This window comes from Anabrus simplex, chromosome 6, assembly GCF_040414725.1.
Source record: "Anabrus simplex isolate iqAnaSimp1 chromosome 6, ASM4041472v1, whole genome shotgun sequence".
Classification (NCBI taxonomy): Eukaryota; Metazoa; Arthropoda; class Insecta; order Orthoptera; family Tettigoniidae; genus Anabrus; species Anabrus simplex.
This window is the reverse complement of record NC_090270.1, coordinates 233,050,417-233,072,879: the sequence shown is the minus strand read 5'-3', so window position 1 is coordinate 233,072,879 and position 22,463 is coordinate 233,050,417. Positions and strand designations below refer to the sequence as shown.

At 41.9% G+C, this 22,463-nt stretch overlaps 1 protein-coding gene across 2 annotated transcripts in view; it reads right to left on the bottom strand.

The window, feature by feature from the left end:
* Positions 1-22,463, bottom strand: part of LOC136875945 (uncharacterized) — a 335,536-nt gene that overhangs the window by 217,279 nt on the left and 95,794 nt on the right. For both annotated transcript variants that reach the window (XM_068228100.1, XM_068228099.1), the window contains exon 2: positions 3,592-5,292. In XM_068228100.1, the coding sequence (XP_068084201.1) occupies positions 3,592-5,255 (1,664 nt within the window). In that variant the 5' untranslated portion in view covers positions 5,256-5,292. The remainder of the gene's footprint in view (positions 1-3,591; positions 5,293-22,463) is intronic.

Genomic DNA, 22,463 nt, shown 5'->3' with positions numbered 1-22,463 from the left:
ATTTCAAATGATCATATGTATATATATCTTTCAATAAATTGAACTCAAATTGATGACTAATGTATTTTCATTTAACGAAGCGTTTTCGAGAGACATATGGAATTTGGAGTCGATAAGTGTAGGATGCAGTGCGTTGAAAGGGGGAACTGACTCAGGGCCTATGCAACTAGCACGAATGAAGTAAACAGTTCTATGGAGTATGGTGATATGAGGCACCTTTGATAAAATAACCTTCTGTATGTCTCTTAGTCATGACCATTCATCAACGCTACGCATCACAGCGTGCAAGATCATATCGACCATCTGTACACTTAATACCTCTCTTTGATGTATGTCCCTCACTCATGGCCATCCATCAATACTTCACATCACAGCCTGCTCGGTTGTTAGGTAACATCGCGTCACACATTTTGTACTGCTAATTTCGTGTTGCAAATTTTCAGATGACACCCAGCCACAAGACAATATGTCAAAATCGTGGTTTAAATGTTCCCCCTTCAAATATGAAGAAGAATATTACTTTCTTTGGAGAAGGAAAAATAATATGGGTATGATGTCGCCACTGGCGGTCGTCGTTCGAATTCCGCCCATTATACATGTGGTGTACAGAATGTCAACATTTCTTTGTTTCGGACTAGTACCTATTACTCTTTGAAGAGGATCAAGTCAAAATAGGCAACCGTCCTCTCGTAACACGGATCAGAGGGAAGAATGGGAGAAATCCGACCTTTCGAAGCCTGAAGGTTTCGGCGAAGGAAAGAGAAGGGTTGTAACGAAGGGCATAAACATGAATGATGCCCTAAGCCTCACAAACCCAATACCGTCGGGGTTAGAACATAACAAGAGTTGACCAAGGAAGATCGGAAAGGGAAGATGGAAGTGAAAGCAATTCCAGAGTCGCACAGGGGCCCCGGGGTCGTCAAGACAAGCTCATGAGGGTTCCTCTTTTAGTCGTCTCTTTAATCAGGGAGGGGATACGGTGGATGCATTCTAAAACCTACAAATACAGGCCGATGTGTCTGTGATCACGATATCACGAGTCACAGCACCTTGCTTGATCTAATGAAATGAATGGCGTACCGGTATGGCTTTTAATGCCGGGAGTGTCCGAGGACAAGTTCTTTTGATTTAACGCCCGTAGGCGACCTGTATCGTGATGAAGACGACGCATACATCCAGCCCCCGTGCCAGCGGAATTAACCAATTATACTTAAATTTCCGTAACCTGTCGGAAATCAAACCCCGGACCCCTGTGACAAAGACCAGCACACTAACCATTTAGCTATGAAGCCTGACGTTTGATTTTAAAATGCAAGTCTTTAAAATTACGTTCCACTCATGTACTTTTATTCTGTAAAATTCTCCGCTACTTACGAACGATGATCTGCAGTACTGACGCTCCGTAAAGAAAATTATAAGTTGAGCGATTTCACACAAAATATACTCCATTCTACAAACTGTTCAGTGATAGCGCGTTAACAAGTGCAAAATATATTCTTTCCATCCTGGAATTTTCTTTGATCTACCAAGACGGAAACCGTGGCTTAACATAAAGCAATTTCAGAAGAGTTCAAGATTCCTTTGACAGAATTTGTTTCATAAGAAATGACAAACAAAAAGATACAATAATCCATTGTAGTACTATAATTATTTCCGACTACTTTAATTTTACTTTTACTGGACGATGATCCAGTTTAAGGATCTTTATATCTTAATGAAATGAAATGTCGTATGGCTTTTAGTGTCGGGATATCCCAGGACGGGTTCAGCTCGCCAGGTGCAGGTCTTTCTATTTGACTCACGTAGGCGACCTGCGCGTCGTAATGAGGATAAAGACAACACATACACCCAGCCCCAGTGCCACTGGAATTAACCAATTAAGGTTAAAATCCCCGACCCGGCCGGGAATAGAACCCGGAACCCTCTGACCGAAGGCCAGTACGCTAAGCATTCAGCCAACGAGTCGGACATTATATGTTAATTATCATGGCGCTATAACCCCTTGGTTATTCTACTGGCTATGCTAAATGTTTATATGCTTTAATCTGGAATTAACGTCTGGAATTTCTTAATCCTAATTCAGAGCTGCATACCCTGCAGCTAATCTGTTTCCTTCCAATAATTTTGAGGGTTACATGAAGCTCCTAAGAGCCTCCGTGGCTCAGACGGCAGCGCGTCGGCCTCTCACCGCTGGATACCGTGGTTCAAATCCCGGTCACTCCATGTGAGATTTGTGCTGGACAAAGCGGAGGCGGGACAGGTTTTTCTCCGGGTACTTCGGTTTCACCTGTCATATTTCATTCCAGCAACACTCTCCAATATCATTTCATTTCATCTATCATTCATTAATCATTGCCCCAGAGGAGTGCGACAGGCTTCAGCAGCCTCGCCGCTAGATAGGGACTTCATTCATTCCATTCCTGACCCGGTCGGATGACTGGAAACAGGCTGTGGATTTTCATGAAGCACTTAGGATCCTGTCCCTTGTTAGATTTACACGCTATTCCTTATAGGATATAAAACTTCTAACCTCCTAAAATTTCAATTTGTCTGTCAGGAAGAAATTTTTAAACACATAAATAAATAATCTGATGATAATATTACCGTAATATTTCGGTACGAGTGTGAATGTGTAAAGGTTGCGAGAATGGATGCGTATAAATACCGAATGTATAAAACATATCATCCATTAATAAGAGGTCGTGATAAATAGGATCAAATAGGGCAAGTAATGTAATGGTAAAGTATTTCTTTTTTTTAAAAGATATTCTGCGGCTGAAATTCTCAAAGGAATCCCCACGACTTCTTAAACCACATCCATCTTATGAAAACCAGGTTTTTGGTGTCTTGTGTCATGAAAGTGCAGAGATTTGTCAAAAACCGGTTATCTAATTTTTATACACAGTCGTTCGGAAGTAAAAAAAAAAAAAAAAAAAAAAAAAAAAAAATTCGAATCGGGACCAAGAAGGACCTGATCAATTATGATGGCAAAACTGCACTACTGTACATTTGACTGTCAAGCCAATAGGATCTGGTTCTTATTCTCATTCTAATTCCCTTTCTGAAGGTCTTTTGATCATTGGACAGCGTTTCTGGTGTATCATGAATGTGTGTGTATGAGAGAGATATGCACTGATTAGAGGCGAGAGATGAGATTTAAATGTAATGCAAATATTTGAAAAATTACAAATAATATAAAAGCAGTCATCTGTGATATAAATGATGTTTCATGTTATGTTTAGAATACTGAGGCAACGAGATGTGTACGAAATTAGTTACTCGTAATACACACGGCACAAATAAAGTAATACTAACGCAATCGATTTAGCTAGGATTTGATCCCGGTACTCTCAGTTGGGGGGACGAGTAGCTTGAACACTACACTAGCAACCACTCCCTGCTACTCTGGGAATCTGTTTACAAAATAATATACACTTTTTTTCTCACAAGGGAATGGGGAGAAATAGGGTCGACACTACTTAGTAACGACCTCGTTAGAAATGGTTTCTCTTAGTTTAGATTTTTGAGATGCTGAGGTGTGCAGTAAATAACCTCGTGGTCACAAGTTCAAGTAATGTTCCTGGTACTCACCTTCTTCTGCCGGTGGGAGTCAGCTGGAAGGGGAAGCGCATTCCTGGCGGCGGGTGATGAGGGGGTGGCGGCGATCCTGGGCTCACAGGTACTGGCACTGGGGGTGGTGGGTGAGGCACTGTAGGGGGCGGTGGTGGTGGATGGTGGAGTCCCATAGGCGGCAGTGTCGTGTACGGGGGTGGCAGATGGGAGTTGAGTATATCCGGCAGCCTCTCCCCGACTTGCGCCTGCCATTGTGGATCGTGATGATGGTGAGGACCACTGGCACTGTTCTGGGTATTGAGGCGACGCTGGTGACGCCGCTCACGACGTTCACGACGCCTCTGTTCCCTATTGCTCGCCCTTGCATTGGGAGAAACAGGGGTGGACACCACCTCTCCCCCTATGTCATCCGTCTGTGCCTCAGTGGATGTGAATGTACGTTGCGCGCGCGCAGGACCGACGACGCTTGTCGTCGTGTCAACAGGTGTCGTCTGCACTATATGCACATTACACACGCTGCTGCTACAGGAGATGGCTGGCACTGCCGACACTATCACAGGAACTGCACGGTAACAATTCACAACACTCACACTATTGTTGTTTGTCGTGGCCGCACTAACAATACCGACAGAGGCTTGTGATGGCACGAGGGAGCACTCCTCCTCTGTGGTGGTAGGCTGCACGTTCACCAACATAGCGTCACACAGACTGCAGCAGCCCGCACTTCGCTGCTCCTCGCACTGACATGGGCATAGCGAGCACTCTCCAGACGAGGAAGCACAGCGCGATTGCAGAGCTCCTAGCGGCGTGCCCAACCATGGTCTCCTATGCAGGTCACTGACCAACTCATCGCTCTGTTGTTGCTGCTGCTGCTGGGGCTGCTGTTGTTTTGGGTCCGCGAGGACGTTGCTAACCAAACGCAAACTGTTCCTATTGTTGGTCTCACACCTCCAACTATCATCGGCGCTGCCAGTTGACATGATGAGTCCACCCACAGTAGATGGAGGAACATCTTCAATTGTTGCTACCACAGCAGATGAGGAACTTGAAGACATGGAGGACGTAGAGGATGATGATGACTGGCAGTTACTTGATCTAAAACTGTACGTCATTGTCTCTGTTTCCTGCTTGGGACGCCGTTGAACTGGGGGTGGGTATAACCAGACTGATACATCGGCGTCATCATCCAAATTGGCGCCGGAAGAAAGCGTCTGACCGTTCTGCCCTCTACAGTCATAGGGCTGCCACAGCAGGGATGACAGGGCCTCCTGGTAGTCGCGGTGGTACGAATACTTGCCATCCACAGGTGGATCGGTCTTCCTTCTCCTCCACATTTCGTTGTCATCTTTCCTCCGGTCTAGCAGCCAGCTGGATTCTCGTCTTTGTTTGACGCTGTTCCCAGGCACCTCAGCTTGCTGCACAGTGTTGTTATTGTTGTTATTGTTAGGAATATCCACACTCTCCTCTCGGTTGTTATTCTGGAACAAAGGAGTGGCGGCGGCGGGGGAAAGAGGCGAACCCAGCTCGAAAGCAGTGTTCTCGACGCCGCCTCCATTAGAAACGCTACTGGCGACGTCCCCAACCTTCCCGCTTCCGACGCTGAGCAGCTGGGTGGCTGAGAGCGGACGGACGCTCTCCGAACGGCGGCGCTGGGCTGGAGAGGCGGTCCCTGCTGCCGCCATAACGCCGCCCCCGCCGGTCAGGCCATAGAGCAGGGTGCTGGAACAGAAAAAAGAGAACAGAAACTATTAGTATTTACAGTGGATATCTGCTGAAGAGTAGCCGAATAAAAATACACAACACTACTTCATATTTTTTTCAATACACTAGCAGCACCTTTGCGTTGCTGCAAATCACAAGGAATTTTATGAAAATAATTCAACGATAAATAAATATTATAAATGGAATGGACGGCGTTACTCAACCATATTTTAAATTATTATTTATTTATTTATTTATTTATTTATTTATTTATTTATTTATTTATTTATTTATTTATTTATTTATTTATTTATTGTCATAATAATATAATAATTCCGTGTTGCCATTGCTAGCCTGATGCAGCCTTTTGTAAGGCGGACCCTCCTACGAGGGTGGTTGGTATCTGATATATATGGGAAACTGTGTGTTAGTGTGGTGGGGTATAATGTTGTGTGTGTTGTGTGAGTTGAACACTTTCGGCTGGGAAGATTTGGAAGTAAGGAGACGAGCTGCTCGACTAAGTGGTATTTTCCGAGGTGTCAGTGGAGAGATGGCGTGGAATGGCATGAGTAGAGTTATGAATTACGTCTTTAAGATTAAGAAAGATCGTAATATGAAGATAAACTTGGAATTCACGAAGACAAACTGGGGCAAATATCCGTGGTCGATGGTTGTAGAGTAGGTTTCGGCCAACAAGTGAGCACGCTCCGACCGAGCAGAGGACGGTTGGCCACGACTCTACCGTGGTTCTACACCTCTGGACTTGGGATACGGAGAAAGGATGGTCCCTACCGTTGGCTGTGTTGAGAATGGTGTTCCGCGGTTTTCCATTCTTCTGCACTAAGGCGAAGCCGGGACAGTTCCTAGTATAAGCCACGGCCGCCAAACCTCTCACTTTCTTCTCACGTCTCCATCACCACCACAAATCTCCTGGAGTGAGAAACAGCCTCACTGTCTAAGAGGCCCTCCGTCCCCTTCATGGGAGGAATCAAAACAATTTGGTAGCAGAAGATTAGAAAATCTCATAAAGTGAAGCTGAGTTGTACGGCACTTTTAATACCGTCATTTCATTATTAAAATATTGTGCACCTACAGGTAAAATTAAGCTATAATGAAAAGCCTACAACCTGTTTTCCAGTCATTGGCCGGGTCAGGGATGGAATGAATGAAGCCCCCATCTTGCGGCGAGGATAGGAATTGTGCCGGCTGCCGAGGCCTGTCGCACTCATCTGGGGCAATGATTAATGACTGACAGATGAAATGAAATGATAATGGAGAGTGTTGCTGGGATAAAATATGACAGGGAAAACAGGAGTACCCGGAGAAAAACCTGTCCCGCCTCCGCTTTGTCCAGCACAAATATCACATGGAGTGACCAGGATTTGAACCACGAAGCCAGCGGTGAGAGGCTGCCGCCTGAGCCACGGAGGCTTAAAATGCAGCTAATATAAAATAACAAATTGAAGACATTAATGGCTATAACCCATATGCCACAAATATGTAGGTCGTAAATATGTGAAAAATAACTTTAAAAAATCAACATTTTTCCTGCAATTAGAAAATCTCATAAAGAGAAGCTGAGTTGTACGGCACTTTTAATACCGTCATTTCATTATTAAAATATTGTGCACCTACAGGTAAAATTAAGCTATAATGAAAAGCCTACAACCTGTTTTCCAGTCATTGGCCGGGTCATAAACATTACAGGACTCGGTCACAAGCTCGCAAACATTACAGGACATGAAAAATGTGTAACTCATATTTTTTGTGAAAACTGTACCCTTGGGTCTGCAAGGAGTAAAACTAGCAGAGGAGCTGTCTGATATGAGTGGTATCGGGCCCGGTGAAGAAACTTAATCAAAATCTGCTGACTATCTGGTTGGACACATCTTGGTGTACCTAGGATGGTAATGAGATCTATGTGCACAAACTTTAGCAAGATGTCACTCCTGGTTACCAAATTAAGATATTCTACTCTATTTATGACCTTCTAAGAAGGAAACCTTACAGTGGCCGCTGCTCTTAAGGGCAAAGAGTCATATGCTCCCAACCCTCCCCTCACCCTTCACAACCAAACCCCGCCCTCTTAAAAGATATGAGCCTCCTTGCTTTTCAGGTAATCGAAAATAAGGTATTTACGTCATCATGGTATAAATACAGCCAATAACATGTATCACATGCTTCTATTCTGCTAGTCCCAGTGCTAAATGCTGCAGCGGGGCATAACTCCTCTCTAACTGAAGGGGCAATGTATAAAGAAACCTTTCTACTACAATGCCGCTGGGCATGTTGCACGAGGGAGAACACTGCAAACATTACAGGACTCGGTCACAAGCTCGATGTGTCCGGAGCTCACTTCTGACACTGTGGGGAGGGGGCGGCGGATTGAGGGTTTCTACTGGTACTATTTATTCACCCTGGAGTGCTGTTCGAAAGCTGCAAACTTGCCATTGCAGTCAGTGTGTTGGTAGACCTAATTGCGAAAGCAAGTGTGAATGCGGTGTGTAATATTTATAAATCTAACAATTTAGTCGTTATATTAAGCAGTTTCTTCGTAAGAATGAAAACACCCCGAATGATGTTGCTCTCTTTAATTCAATGTTTATTATTTTCTAAACAATATACTTGGTGTATTCAGATGACTACAAGTTGAGTACAACGTACTCTATTATATCCATTGCAATTTACTTTTCTATGTATTCATAACACTGTTGTGTAAACGATCCAAACGATGACAACAATATTAATAATAATGCCAGGCTGAGTACTTCAGGTGGTAGAGTGTTGGCCTTCTGAGCTCAAGTTGGCAGGTTCGAACCCGGCTCAGTCCGGTAATATTTGAAGGTGCTCAAATACGTAAGCCTCCTATCTGTAAATTTACTACGGCGTAAAAGAACTCCTACAGGACAAAATTCTGGCACTTTGGCGTCTCCAAAAACCTTAAATGAATGTTCAGTGGCGCTTCATGAGGTACTGAATTTATTTATTTATTTATTTATTTATTTATTTATTTATTTATTTATTTATTTATTTATTTGCTAGCAAATGTATCCGTGCTTCGCACGGTATTCTACATTGTATACGGATATCGAAGGAAATTGCTGTAGGCTACATGCAGTGAATAGGATATTTTTTTAAATTCCATGTCTCTTAGGGTTTTTGTTTTTGCTACTTGCTTTACTTAGCACCGACACATGGGCCTATAGGTCTTATGGCGACGATGGAACAGGAAAGGCCTAGGAATAGGGAGGAAGCAGTCGAGGCCTTAATTAAAGTACAATCTGGTGTGAAAATGGGACACGATGGAAAACCATCTTCAGGGCTGCCGACAGTTGGATTCGAACCCACTATCTCCCGGATGCGAGCTCACAGCTGCGCGTCCCTAACCACACGGCCAACTCGCCGGTGTCTCTTAGCCTTATCCGAGAAACAGCAGAGGGAGGTTCCCATACGTTGTTTCCAAAGTAAGGTACACATTGCGGAGTTGTGATAACGACAGGTCAACTTGCCTACTACCATTCGCAATCGATTTGGGGATTTTCATTATAATGACAGGCTCCATTGCCTAATGCGTGGTCAAAATCGATTTGGGAGGTTTTTCGTTACAATGGCAGGCCCCATTTCCTAATTCCAGAGAGATTACAGTTGAGGAATTTTTATTATAGTGGCAGGCATTTCCCCTACTGCCAGTCAAAATTGAGTTGTGCTGTTAACATTATAATGACAGGTCCCTTTTCCTAATGCCACTCAGCTTACTGATAGTCACACCGAATTGGTGAGTTTCCATTATAATAGTAGGTCACTATGCCTAACGTCACTCACATTTTAGATGGGTAAATTTGTTTGTAATGGCGAGCACCCTTACCTACTGCCAAACACAAGCGGGGTGAGGAGTTTTGGAAAAAAATGCATGCTCTCTTGTCTTCTGCCAGTCAAATCATTACAATGGTACTCAGGAGTTGGAGAAGGACCCCATTCCTACAGCCAGTCAAAGTCGATGTGGGAAGTACTGATTACAATAGCAGACGCCCTCCTGATGACAGTCACTATCGATTTGTAAAGTATTAATAAAAATGGCAGACACACCCATTCTAGATTGCTAAAAATCGATTTCAATGAATAAATATTGATCGACATACGAAAGTATATGCGTGTTTAACTTCGTTCACAGATTAACTGCTGCTAAACGGTGCGGCATATCGACAAATGGATTGTACGATAAAACGCTTCATTTAGAGGTCTAAATGGCTGGTCGTATGATATTTTCTCGTATCTCATATATTTGTGGGTGAGATTGAGTTAGAAACGTTGAATAAGGAGAAATTTGGGCAAGGTTTTCTCATTTTTCGGATACTTACCTGACAGCTACAAACATAAAATTTGACCTACATATGGCTACTGGGTTGGCCAATGTTCGTGGACAATTTGATGATCTTATCTTTCCTATAAGTGATTCAAACGATCAATTATACGCGTCAAAAGTTCCAAATTTAAGTACGGTCGAGAAATATAGGCAAATCTAACCGATAAGGGATAGAGATTCGACAAGAAGTCATAGGACCAAAGTTGTAGATCACTCCAAATTGAACTGGGACTGTGCCATCCGTTTTGTGATACGACTTACCGGTTAGCCACCAAATACCTGGAAAGGAAGGTCTGCACCGTCATTAAAACTGCCTCCATATTTCGATATTTTTCGGGGGTAAAAATGAAAAATTTAAATATCCCGCAATTTTTCCGTCGGTTACAGGCTAAAAGCTATAATTTTCCAATTTACAATTTTCTATCTCGTCTGGCAGATTGTGCCACCATCTTGACTTGAGGGAAGGGGTTAATAGGACTTCCAGGAAATTTTAAGACCATGAAAGCTATAGGTGTTCGTTTTGTATATATATCCGACTGCGTTCTTATGCTAAGCTCCAAATTTGAAACTTCCAGCGTGGCCACCTCAGGGTAGTTTGTGAACTTTCGATTTTTTAGGGATCCTGAAGTCATCAGCTTCTCTGGTACCAAGTCTTTACGTTTCTAAGATGCCTGGAAGTTACTAATTAATTCACGTCTATTTTCATCTTTATACCATAATTTATATACTGTATATACAGTACAGTATAGGCCTATACTGATCGCCCCAAACCGACTTGCATTTATAATGTAGATTATATTTCACCTCCTTCCCTAAAGGTTCTAGTGTCGTCTTACGCCCACAGTATTTTCTTCCAGGTAGTAGGTAATACTTGTACGCCCCCTTGTACTTTAGGAATATCCGAAGTGTCACTATTCATCTCAGCGACACCAAGATCTATGGATTCGACACTATTTTCGATTATTTTTATATATCGCCCCCCTCGCTCCCCACACAAAAGGGGGCTGAACTTGGACTTTTAAAAAATCCGGAGTGTCACTATTCATCTCAGTGACCCCTAAAACTATGTATTCGACACTATTTTCGATTAATTTTATACATAACCTTCCTGCCCCCACCACTAAAGGGGCTTACACCCACAGTGCTCGTCTCCAGATAGTAAGTTATAAGTGTGCCAAGTTTGGTTGATATTGCTCCTGTGGTTTAGGAGGAGGTGTGTCATTTACATACGTACATACATACATACATACATACATACATACATACATACATACATACATACATACATTTATTTATTTATTTATTTATTTATTTATTTATTTATTTATTTATTTATTTATTTATTTATTTATTTATTTATTTTAGTTTTGTTCTCTTCTCGTCTGCGTGATCCACTCAATTCATACCTCACGAGTCGCCGCTGAAACCTTCCAACGTCTAAACATGAGCACTTTCACCTCGCCGGAAGAAACATTGAACATTTGTGGGGCTCACCCAGATGTCGATGATGACTTCCCTTGTAGCGTGTTATGTTCTTTAGGCGGTGGAATTGTGCTAACGAGACCACACGTGACCCCAACAACTGCGCTAAAACTTTCCTTCAGAGGAGCGCAGTAAAACGTGAACGACCCAATTGAAGCAAGTTCTGATCAAATCTTGGGAGTGCTCTGCAGTTAACGCCCCGTTATCGCGCGCCCCCACGAGACCTAACCCGCTGTTACAGCAACCATTTTATAGCACCGTCACTTGCCTGATGAGGCTTGCGATGAGCACTCCATTTTTAAAGAGCAGTCTGTACTTTCACAGTTGAGCAGTCACTTGCTGGCGGCCAGTGTATTATCTAACTTAGAAAGGGGAACACGAACTCAGGGCGTGATAGTTGAGAGACAATATCATTGGCTTCTCACCAAGGCGACAACACTTGGAATCTTGTGCAATGCAATTGTAGAATTAAAAATGGTGTGAAATTTCCCTTTGGGAAAATCAAATGATCTTATATGTCTTTCAGTAAATGAAACTCACCGAGCTCGATAGCTGCAATCGCTTAAGTGCGGCCAGTATCCAGTATTCGGGAGATAGTAGGTTCGAATCCCACTGTCGGCAGCCCTGAAAATGGTTTTCCATGGTTTCCCATTTTCACACCAGGCAAATGCTGGGGCTGTACCTTAATTAAGGCCACGGCCGCTTCCTTCCCACTCCTAGCCCTTTCCTGTCCCATCGTCGCCACAAGACCTATCTGTGTCGCTGCGACGTAAAGCAACTAGCAAAAAAAAAAAAAAAAAAAAAAACTCAAATTGATGACGATTAATTTATTTGCATCAGGAGAATCGTTTTCGAGAGAGATCTGTATGGAATGTGAAGTCGACAAGTGTAGAATTAAATATTTAAGCTCTTTAGTGTTTTTCAATATTGAAATTACCAGCGTTTCGCTCCAGTGTAGCAGTGGGCTCATCAGCTGGATTGCTACACCTTTTCAAGACGCTGGCGGCTAATAGGCAGTTGCGACACCACTGCAAGCCTCTAAGAAACTTCTAGGAACCTTAAAAAAGGCCAAAGACAGGCATTTATACAAGTGGAGGTACATGTTACCCCTAGTGCACCGTCACTGCGTTGCCATACATAACATTTGCACTCGATGAAATTAAATTATGGTTTCCTTCTACGAACCTAGAATTACCGAGTGAATGGACGCGTGGTTTGGGGCACGTAGCTGTCAGCTTGTATTCAGGAGATAGTGGGTTCGAATTCCACTGTCGGTAGCCCTGAAGATGGTTTTCCCATTTTCACACCAGCCCCACTGGGGCTGTACCTTAATTAAGGCCACGGTCACTTCCTTCCCGTTCCCAACCCTCTCCTATCCTATCGTCGCCATAAGACCTATGTGGATCGGTGCGACGTAAAGCAAATTCTAAAAAGAAGTGTAGAATTCGGTGAATCGAAAGGGGGGAACTGATTCAGGGCCTATGAAACTACCAGGAATGAAACAATTTCTCTAGTGTATGATGAGGTGATGCCTCTTTGTTAAAAGAGCCTTCTATATGTCTCTCAGTGTCGACCATCCATCAGTACTACACATCACAGCCTGCAACATCACATTGACCATCTGTACGCTAATGCCGCTCTTTGATAATATGTCTCTGAGTCCTGGCCATCCATCAATACTTCGCAGCTCAGTCTGCAAGGTGCCATTGACCACCTGTACTCCTACACCCCTGCGTGAGAATATGTCTCTCAGTCATGGCCATCCATCAATACTTCACATCACAGCCTACGCGGTTTCTAGATAACATCTTGTCACACATTTTGCCGTAAGACATATTTATCTCAAAATCACGTCGCTAAGATTCGGATTCCATGTAAAACTGGAGGTCCTATGGCTATGATCACGATATCAGCTTTGCTTACAATACTAGTACATTTTGTTAAGTCGAAGGCTGCTTGGATCCCTAAAAGCTCCATCATCAGTTGTCAAACTTAGCCTTGGAGAAGCTGAAGACGGAAGAGTCTTCTCTCTCTCTCTCTCTCTCTCTCACACACACACACACACAATTATACTTGACTACGAATGACAACACATCATTAATTACTGGTGCGGTTCTATGGCTAAGTGGTTAGCGGGATGGCCTTTGGTCCAAAGGGTCCCGGATTCGATTCTCGGCTGGGATGCGGATTTTAACTTTCTTCTGTTAATTTCTATGGCTCGGGAACCGGGCGTGGGTGCCGCCTTCAGCATTAAAATTCACCATAGGTAGGGTCCCATCCTCACTATCGCTCAGGTTGCGCATAAGGCGTCCACTCGAAACACCTGCACATGGCCTATCCGGAGGCCACAAGCCATGAATGAAATAATTAACTAATTATTGGCTACGGGTGTACAAAAGTCCATTTCCCTCGTAGCCGGTCTTTGGCTGGCAGCCTTTATCTAGAATGGCACTCCTCCGTGTAATCTTAATTGACAAGTTTCAACTTTCACTTTCATTTCGCTTCGCGCGCTGCTCCAGAGTCACTTTACGCAGCAGTTCCGTGTATCCAGCTTCGAACACACGTCCGTTGGCTATCCACGACGTTACACTACGATCGACTCCAGACAAGACTGATACCTCGCACAATCAACTCGCGTAACTGCTCCACATACTGAACTAGTCTACGCGTATTACTCGACAACACAACACAACACAACACAACACAACACAACACAACACAACACAACACAACACAACACAACACAACACAACACAACACAACACAACACAACACAACACAACACAACACAACACAACACAACACAACATTCGTTCTGATGTTCGAGGCCAGCTTGCTTTTATATACGTGGAGATGAAGTACTAGTATCTTCGGGGTGCGAGGAGAATACAAGTATTCTAGTTTCACCTTCCAGAAGGAGACACCAGACAAAACGGCAATAGAAGCCAAGGCTATAATTATCTCACACGGCTGCCGTTACCTCCCTAGTGACACGCTCATCCCTTCCAGGGAATACCGGAGGGAGCTGTAAGAAGGCTGACAGTCGCATGGGCAAGTACCATAACAATATGTACATCGGAATTGCTTTTATTCACTAGACTCATTGCTTTTGTACAGAATTGTGGTAAATAAAATAATACTAATACTCCCTGGAGTTAATATTGGGTGTTTATTCCCTTTTGGCCATTCTTTTCTCGAGCATAGGAGTACTGGTTTCAGTTGTGACAATCAGGATTACTTATAATCCACATTTTCTGGAGTTGTATTTATGAATATAGGAATAACGTTTCCTTTTCACTTGGTCAACACTTTCCAACGTTCTCCGCCCAACAGGGGAGGATCAAAATCCGCAGCGTTGCTGAGTAATTCCCGCTAGAAGGCTCGTCTGAGGTAATTAGTGGCCAGAACTGACAAGGTGTCTACAAGTTTACCGGGGCGCTGGACCAACTAATTGGCGAGACCGCGTTACAAACTTTACTTTCAGGTCTTAATCAGCGCCGTTAAAACTACTCAATTAATTCCTAAAAAAATCTGCAGACTTATGAAAAGTTTTTAGAACTTCGTAATGTTTGTTATATTTCACAGTTCATGAACAATTAGGGGAGGAATTATTGAGCACTGCTTTTATTGTATGGGTGAATACTGGCAAGACAAGAGACCCGAGATAATATCAACAGCTTGTGTGAATACTACTACTACTACTACTACTACTACTACTACTACTACTAAATAATAATAATAATAATAATAATAATAATAATAATAATAATAATAATTAGGGTTCGGAAGTTTATGACCTAAAGAAGTACAGAACATGTCCTAAAACTAGCTAAATATGACCTAAAAAGAAGTTAAAATATGACTTGAAAATTTTGCGGATAGGTAGCAAGTATTAAAATATTACTAACAGTGAACGTGTCAAAAAGTGATTAACGATAGTACAACAGACTCATTTAATCATACAAACGGACAGATCTACAGCATGTACGTTAAAACTTCATACATTCATTCAGTATCTTAGCCTTGAGGCGCAGTTCTTTCTCTGTTTTCCTAAAAAAAGAGCAAGAAGTCTACCCGAAATATTTTTTTTTGCTAGGGGCTTTACGTCGCACCGACACAGATAGGTCTTATGGCGACGATGGGATAGGAAAGGCCTAGGAGTTGGAAGGAATCGGCCGTGGCCTTAATTAAGGTACAGCCCCAGAATTTGCCTGGTGTGAAAATGGGAAACCACGGAAAACCATCTTCAGGGCTGCCGATAGTGGGATTCGAACCTACTATCTCCCGGATGCAAGCTCACAGCCGCGCGCCTCTACGCGCACGGCCAACTCGCCCGGTACCCGAAATATTAGCATGCATTTTAGTATTTGGCGTACGTTCATACAGCACCTTGTTTCTTTTCGGAACCATGTCTTTTAAAACTGCTACCTATCTGTTTCGGGAAAAGAAAGAAAAATACAGTATTTTGAAATCATGTGTTTAAATCCTTTGTTTGAAACTCGACGCAGATAACATGTACCTACCTTATTAAAATCGACGCCTCAATTTAAAAAAAATGCTCAAAATATGGCCAAATATGACCTTGTATCAATAAAATCAGCAAAATATGGCCAAAGCAAAAAATGGCCGAAATATGAATTTATATGCATCATAAAATTGCGTTAAACAGGGACAGGGATCCACAATTCACAATTATTTTTGAGATTTCGGGTAAAATGACTTTAGGAAAGAACCATAATAATCATTGAACAGAGTGTGCGAGTAGCAACGACAAAATGTTGATTGCACCATCTAAGGGCAACCATTGAGCGCATCACACTTCCACGAAGCGAAGGCGGTCGGGGTGTTATGAATCTTGTAGTTTTTATAAAAGTAAGAGGCAGATGGAGAAACATGACGAAAATCATTGTTTATTTTGTGGAGAAATAATGGATGAGGCCCATTTATTGAGAGTATGTAGGAAACTGACGCACTTATAGTTAAATATTTGAGTAGCGAATATAAAACTACAATAGAAAAAGAGAAATAATTCTATACAAAATTGATACATTAATCAAGAAGTGACGAATACCAAAGTGGAAGAATAGCAAAGTTTTCTATTAAAAAAATATGTAGCATTTTACTACAGACAGACAGACAGACAGACAGACAGACAGACAGACAGACAGACAGACAGACAGACAGACAGACAGACAGACAGACAGACAGACAGACAGACATGGAGGAAAATTAAAAAGTACGTTTCCATGTTTGTGTGGACACGACCGATACAGAAATACCATTCTTTTTAAATTCTGAGCAATGTACAGACAATACATTTGTTACATATAAATCTGTAAAAATAAATAAAAAGTAAAAATAATCTTTTATATAATGAAACCTTTGTTCTCTTTCCAATCTAATAATAATAATAATAATAATAATAATAATAATAATAATAATAATAATAATAATAATAATAATCAACCATCATCAGCATCATCCGACTTTGTTGTACGGGAATAATTGATTCAGAATATCTTATCCATAAACTTGAAGTAGTAGGAAAAGAAAAGCATGAAGAATGTAGTTGGTTCAATAGTCCGATTGTGGCTGAGTTAGTGGAGGTGATTATGGTCTTAAGAGTAAGTACTACTGGGCAACCATCCTCTATTAACACTAATCAGAAGGAAAAAGTGGAAGGGATCCGACACTTCGAAAAATTAAGGTAACAGTCAATGAAGGACATGGACCACGAAGTGCGTGATGATGAAAGATTCCCTAGACCTTGAATGCGCTAATACCGTCGGGGTCGGGAAAGAAGAAGAGTTGACCAAGGGAGGTCGGATAGGATAAATGGAATTGAGGAGCCTGGCACATGTAAGTGGAAGGAACGCCAAGACTCAGCTAAGGGCTCCGTGGTTTCCAACCCATGCTCCCAAGCTAAGAGCCTCTGGGGTTGTGGCAGATATAGTCGATGTTTTAAGGACAGTCAATAATCTCGGCACACCATATCATTGTTGATGTTGGCATGTGGCCCAGTCGATCGATGTTACCCGACAAAATTAAATTATCTCAACCATACGAACCGTCCAGTAGAATTCGACTTTCGTAAACAGCAGCACTACTGGACTGTGGAAATTGGTAGGCATGTCGCCTGGATTTCACCAGTTCAGAAGGTCTGTAAATCTGTAGTTCAGGCGATACGAATATGGTCCAGGAAGTTTGGTCCCATGGGAACTACTTCCTATACTTCACTTACTATTTTCTGTCGACCAAGTGATCCAAGACCCTGATGACGCTCCCTGCATGGTGAGGAAATTATTTAAGGAATACAAAACGTGGGGGCTGAATGTGAATTACAGTAAAACAGAATATCTCACGCTCGAAGGTAAATCCTGACAAAATATTATAGATTGGAAATGAGTCAGTTAGTTAAAATATTTAGGATTATTAATTGTGGCCGATGGCACAATTATGTCTGAAATTGGGAGACGAGTAATTGAGGGCCGTAAATTAAGTATGATGGAGTAGAAACATTTTATGGAAAACAAAGAAACTCCTCTATAATTTTGTGGTGCAGAGTATTTTACTGTATATAACAGCAACATGGGCAATAACTGGGCAATATGTAAACAAATTATTAGTCGCGGAGATAGATTTGTGGAGAGAAACTGGAAAGTGAAAATTGGATAAAATAGGAAACACTAACATCAGGGAAATCGCAGGGACAGAGAAGAATGTATTAAATGTGATGGAAGATTAAAATCGTTTTTACATGTGAAAAGGGTGACATATGATAGAATTTCCAAGATTGGAAACTGAGGGCAACAAGGAATGGGGAAAACTTAGAGAAAATTGAAGGAGGAGCATGTATAACAGAGGCTTAAATCGAGGAAAATGCACAAGCTCGAGAATTATGGAGGATGCAGTTATATGGACATATGGGTTGAAGGAAAACTACTGTATTGTTGAAAATTACTAAATATGTTATTATTTCCTGTTTAATTTTCGCTATTGCTAATGTGAACGTTGCGGAAGAATTAGTGATGTAATCAATACAGTTCTTTCTGTAGCGAGTCCTGGTGATGAATGTCGTGAGAGCGTAACTCGTAGTGACCAAACTAAACGAAACCAAACTCCATGGCGCTACAGCTCTTACAGGCCTTGGCTTTCTAAACGACCGCTGCTCATCCCGAAGGCATAATTTCGAGCTGACGTGTGGTCAGCATGGTGAATACTCTGAGCCTTTATTCTTGGATTTACAGACCAGGGCCGCTATTTTACCGTCTTTTTTTTTGCTAGGGGCTTTACGTCGCACCGACACAGATAGGTCTTATGGCGATGATGGGATAGGAAAGGCCTAGGAGTTGGAAGGAAGCGGCCGTGGCCTTAATTAAGGTACAGCCCCAGCATTTGCCTGGTGTGAAAATGGGAAACCACGGAAAACCATTTTCAGGGCTGCCGATAGTGGGATTCGAACCTACTATCTCCCGGATGCAAGCTCACAGCCGCGCGCCTCTACGCGCACGGCCAACCCGCCCGGTATTTTTACCGTCTGATAGGCGTATATTTCTCAGGAAAAATCCTGTCCTGGCCTGGAATTGAACCCGGGACCTCTAGGCAATGGGCAGGCTCGCAACGTGCGGGGCCGGGCACTTGAAGGGTCAGTCGGTTTAAACTTTCAGTGAAGGCAGATTGATACATACACAGGGGAACAAGAATTTCAGAGAAACCTAGGTGGGAATTGCTGGACCCTAGGACATAAAAAAGCTCGTCATGCTTGAAAGAACAAGCCAGCATAGTGAGAGTTGTACAGTCAGCTGAGAACAAAAACCCTGTTTCATAATTAGTGTAGATAATAAAGGAGGATGTAGAAAACAAAGTCAAATACTTCTTTGTAAAACGGTAAACTGAACATTCATAATCAACTTGCAGAAAGCCTAGAGCTTTTATCTTCCAAAGTTGTTGGTTTAGGGCCTATTCACCGAAAGAATGCAACCGGGCGAGTTGGCCGTGCGGACAGGAGCGCGCAGTTGTGAGCTCGCATCCGGGAGATAGTGGGTTCGAACCCCAGTGTCGGCAGCTCTGAAAATGGTTTTCCGTGCTTTCCCAGGCAAATGCTGGGGCTGTACCTTAATTAAGGCGACCAGGCGGCTTCCTTCCCATTCCTAGGCCTTTCCTCTCCCACCGTCGCCAGTGCGTCAGTGCGACGTAAAGCAACTAGCAAAAAAAAAAAAAGTAAAAAAATAAAATAAAAAATGCAAAGTCGTGTCAAGTTTGGGTAAATAAAGTAAGTTTGTAGTTTAACATCACTGCAGATATCGTGATCATAGTCATTCTTTTCGTGAATAAACCAACAAGTTTGGAGGATAAAAGCTCTATAATTTTACGTGGAGTCAGAATAAGAGGGGCATGCGTGTTCTTTTCCTATGAAATGATGTAATTATTGTGCTAAGCTAGTTGTAAGCTAGTGTATTGCGTAATAAACTACAATGGTATATACACATGTTACGTGACTTGGAGAAACAGCTACTGTTCTTTAAAACAGCTTTAACACATTGCTTCTTGCTGTTTGTGTGCTATGTTCTTTATCTAGACTGCACGTGTTGTGAATGATATAAGTTACTGTATATCCTGTGTTTGATGCAATGTATCATTCAGATATCCTCATACGACATTTCCTATTCTACTCTCAGTAATCTTTGCCTCTGTGAAACCCGAATTGCCGAGCAAGTTGGTCGTGTGGTTAGGGTCGGATAGCTGTGAGCTTGCATTCGGGAGATAGTGGGTTCGGATACCACCGTCGGCAGCCCTGAAGATGGTTTTCCGTACTTTCACATTTTCACACCACGACCACTACCTTCAAAATCGAGCTCGATAGCTGCAGTCGCTTAAATGCGGCCAGTATCCAGTAATCGGGAGATAGTGGGTTCGAGCCCCACTGTCGACAGCCCTGAAGATGGTTTTCCGTGGTTTTCCATTTTCATACCAGGCAAATGCCGGGGCTGTATCTTAATTAAGGCCACGGCCGCTTCCTTCCACTTCCTAGGCCTTTCCCCTCCCATCGTCGCCATAAGACATATCTGTGTCGGTGCGACGTAAAACAAAATAGCGAAAAAAAAAACCCTTCGAAATCCTAGCCCTTCCTCAGCCTCCCTTCGCCGAAAACCTTCGATGTGTTAGTGAGACGTTAAACAAGTAGCAAATAAATAAATAAATAAATAAATAAATAAATAAATAAATAAATAAATAAATAAATAAATAAATAAATAAATAAATAAAAGGAATCATTTATATAATGAGACTTTGTCTTCTCTTTCCAATATAATAATAATAATAATAATAATAATAATAATAATAATAATAATAATAATAATAATAATAATAATAATAACTAGAGGACCTGTGCGAGAAATCCCGCATGTTCATAACGTATGTGGTGGAGTAGCCCCCTGGTGAACTACTGGTGAACTAAGGAATACACAAATCAGTACAATATTAGACAGTCTTGCTTACCACTTAATGTAATCTTTGATTTTAAAACATTTATGGTATCCACTTAAACGGATGCAAATGCAAGTGTATTATTATACTGACCAATGTTCCGGGAGTAATTTTTGGTTTTATTATCATTCTTTTCTTAGCTGATAATTACAGCATATTATAATGACGCAAAACAGGCGTTCCAGCGGCAACAATGTGAGGTGGACAGCAATGATGGAGTGTATTTTCCTACAGCAACAGTATTTGCGAATCGCACACTTCGTACAATTTTTTAAAACTCATTTTAAAAATAAATTATCGATATTTATGACATGAGAGTGCAATTTGTCACTGCTAATGTCTATTCTCTCTTTTTTTTAATGTTCATTTGCCATGATGGGTTACTTGTGAGCGCCGCAAAAGAGTTCTATACTGCTGAAATAATATATAGGATAATAATAATAATAATAATAATAATAATAATAATAATAATAATAATAATAATAATAATAATAATAATAATAATAATAATAATAATAATAATAATAATAATCTGACTTTGCTGAACGGGAATAAACGCTGGATTGACTCAAAATATCTTATCCACACACTTGATGTAGCAGACAAAAAAGTATAGAGAGTGATCGTTTGTAGAAAAAAAATGGAATGATACAGTAGTACACGCAATAAAGAGATAGGTCCTAAAGAATAAATTAAGAATGAACTCGGTCGATAAAACTGTATATATGAACTAGCTTCAATTCTGCGGGCCATGTGAGGCGAATGAAGGAGAATAGGTTACGTAGGAATCAATTGGACCAATAGTAATAACAATAAGAACAACCATGTGGGCCCCATCTATATGTTCAGATTTTTTATCCGATGCAATCCAGCCTGCCTACATATCAATTTCGATGTTCCATTTCAATCAATCAATCAATCAATCAATCAATCAATCAATCAATCAATCAATCAATCAATCAATCAATCAATCAATCAATCAATCAATCAATCAATCAATCAATCAATCAATCAATCAATCAATCAATCAATCAATCAATCAATCAATCAATCATTGATGTGCATTTAGGACTGTCACCCTGATAGCATTGATTCCCTGTTAATTGTTTAACTACCTATTTTATTACATGATTTTAAAGAAGTTCGCCTCTATGGTCTAGTGGTTAGTGTGATTAGCTGGCACCCCCGGAGGCCCGGGTTCGATTCCCGGCTCTGCCACGAAATTTGAAAAGTGGTACCAGGGCTGGAACGGGCTCCACTCAGCCCCGGGAAGTCAACTGAGTAGAGGTGGGTTCGATTTCCACCTCAGCCATCGTGGAAGTGGTTTTGCAAGATTCCCCACTTCCTCTCCAGGCAAATGCCGGATGGTACCTAACTTAAGATCACGGCCGCTTCCTTCCCTCTTCCTTGTCTGTTCCTTCCGATCTTACCATCCCCCACCAAGGCCCTTGTTCAGTATAGCAGGTGAGGCCGCCTGGGCGAGGTACTGGTCATCTTCCTCAGTTGTATCCCAAACCCAATGTCTTACGCTCCAGGATACTGCCCTTGAGGTGGTAGAAGTGGGATCCCTCGCTGATCCCGAGGGATAAACCAACTCTGGAGGGTAAACGGATTAAGAAAGAAAGAAAGAAAGAAAGAAAGAAAGAAAGAAAGAAAGAAAGACAGATTTCAAACAACATAGAAATTTATCGAACATTTCCGTTCATAAATTATTCCATTTCGTAATTCCTCTTCCTACAAATTAATATTTGCCCTGATTGCTCCAAATTTATATTCGATCTTTTCTGCTTTCAAAAAGCTCCACCACCGAGCTCGATAGCTGCAGTCACTTAGGCCAGTACGGCCAGTACCCAGTATT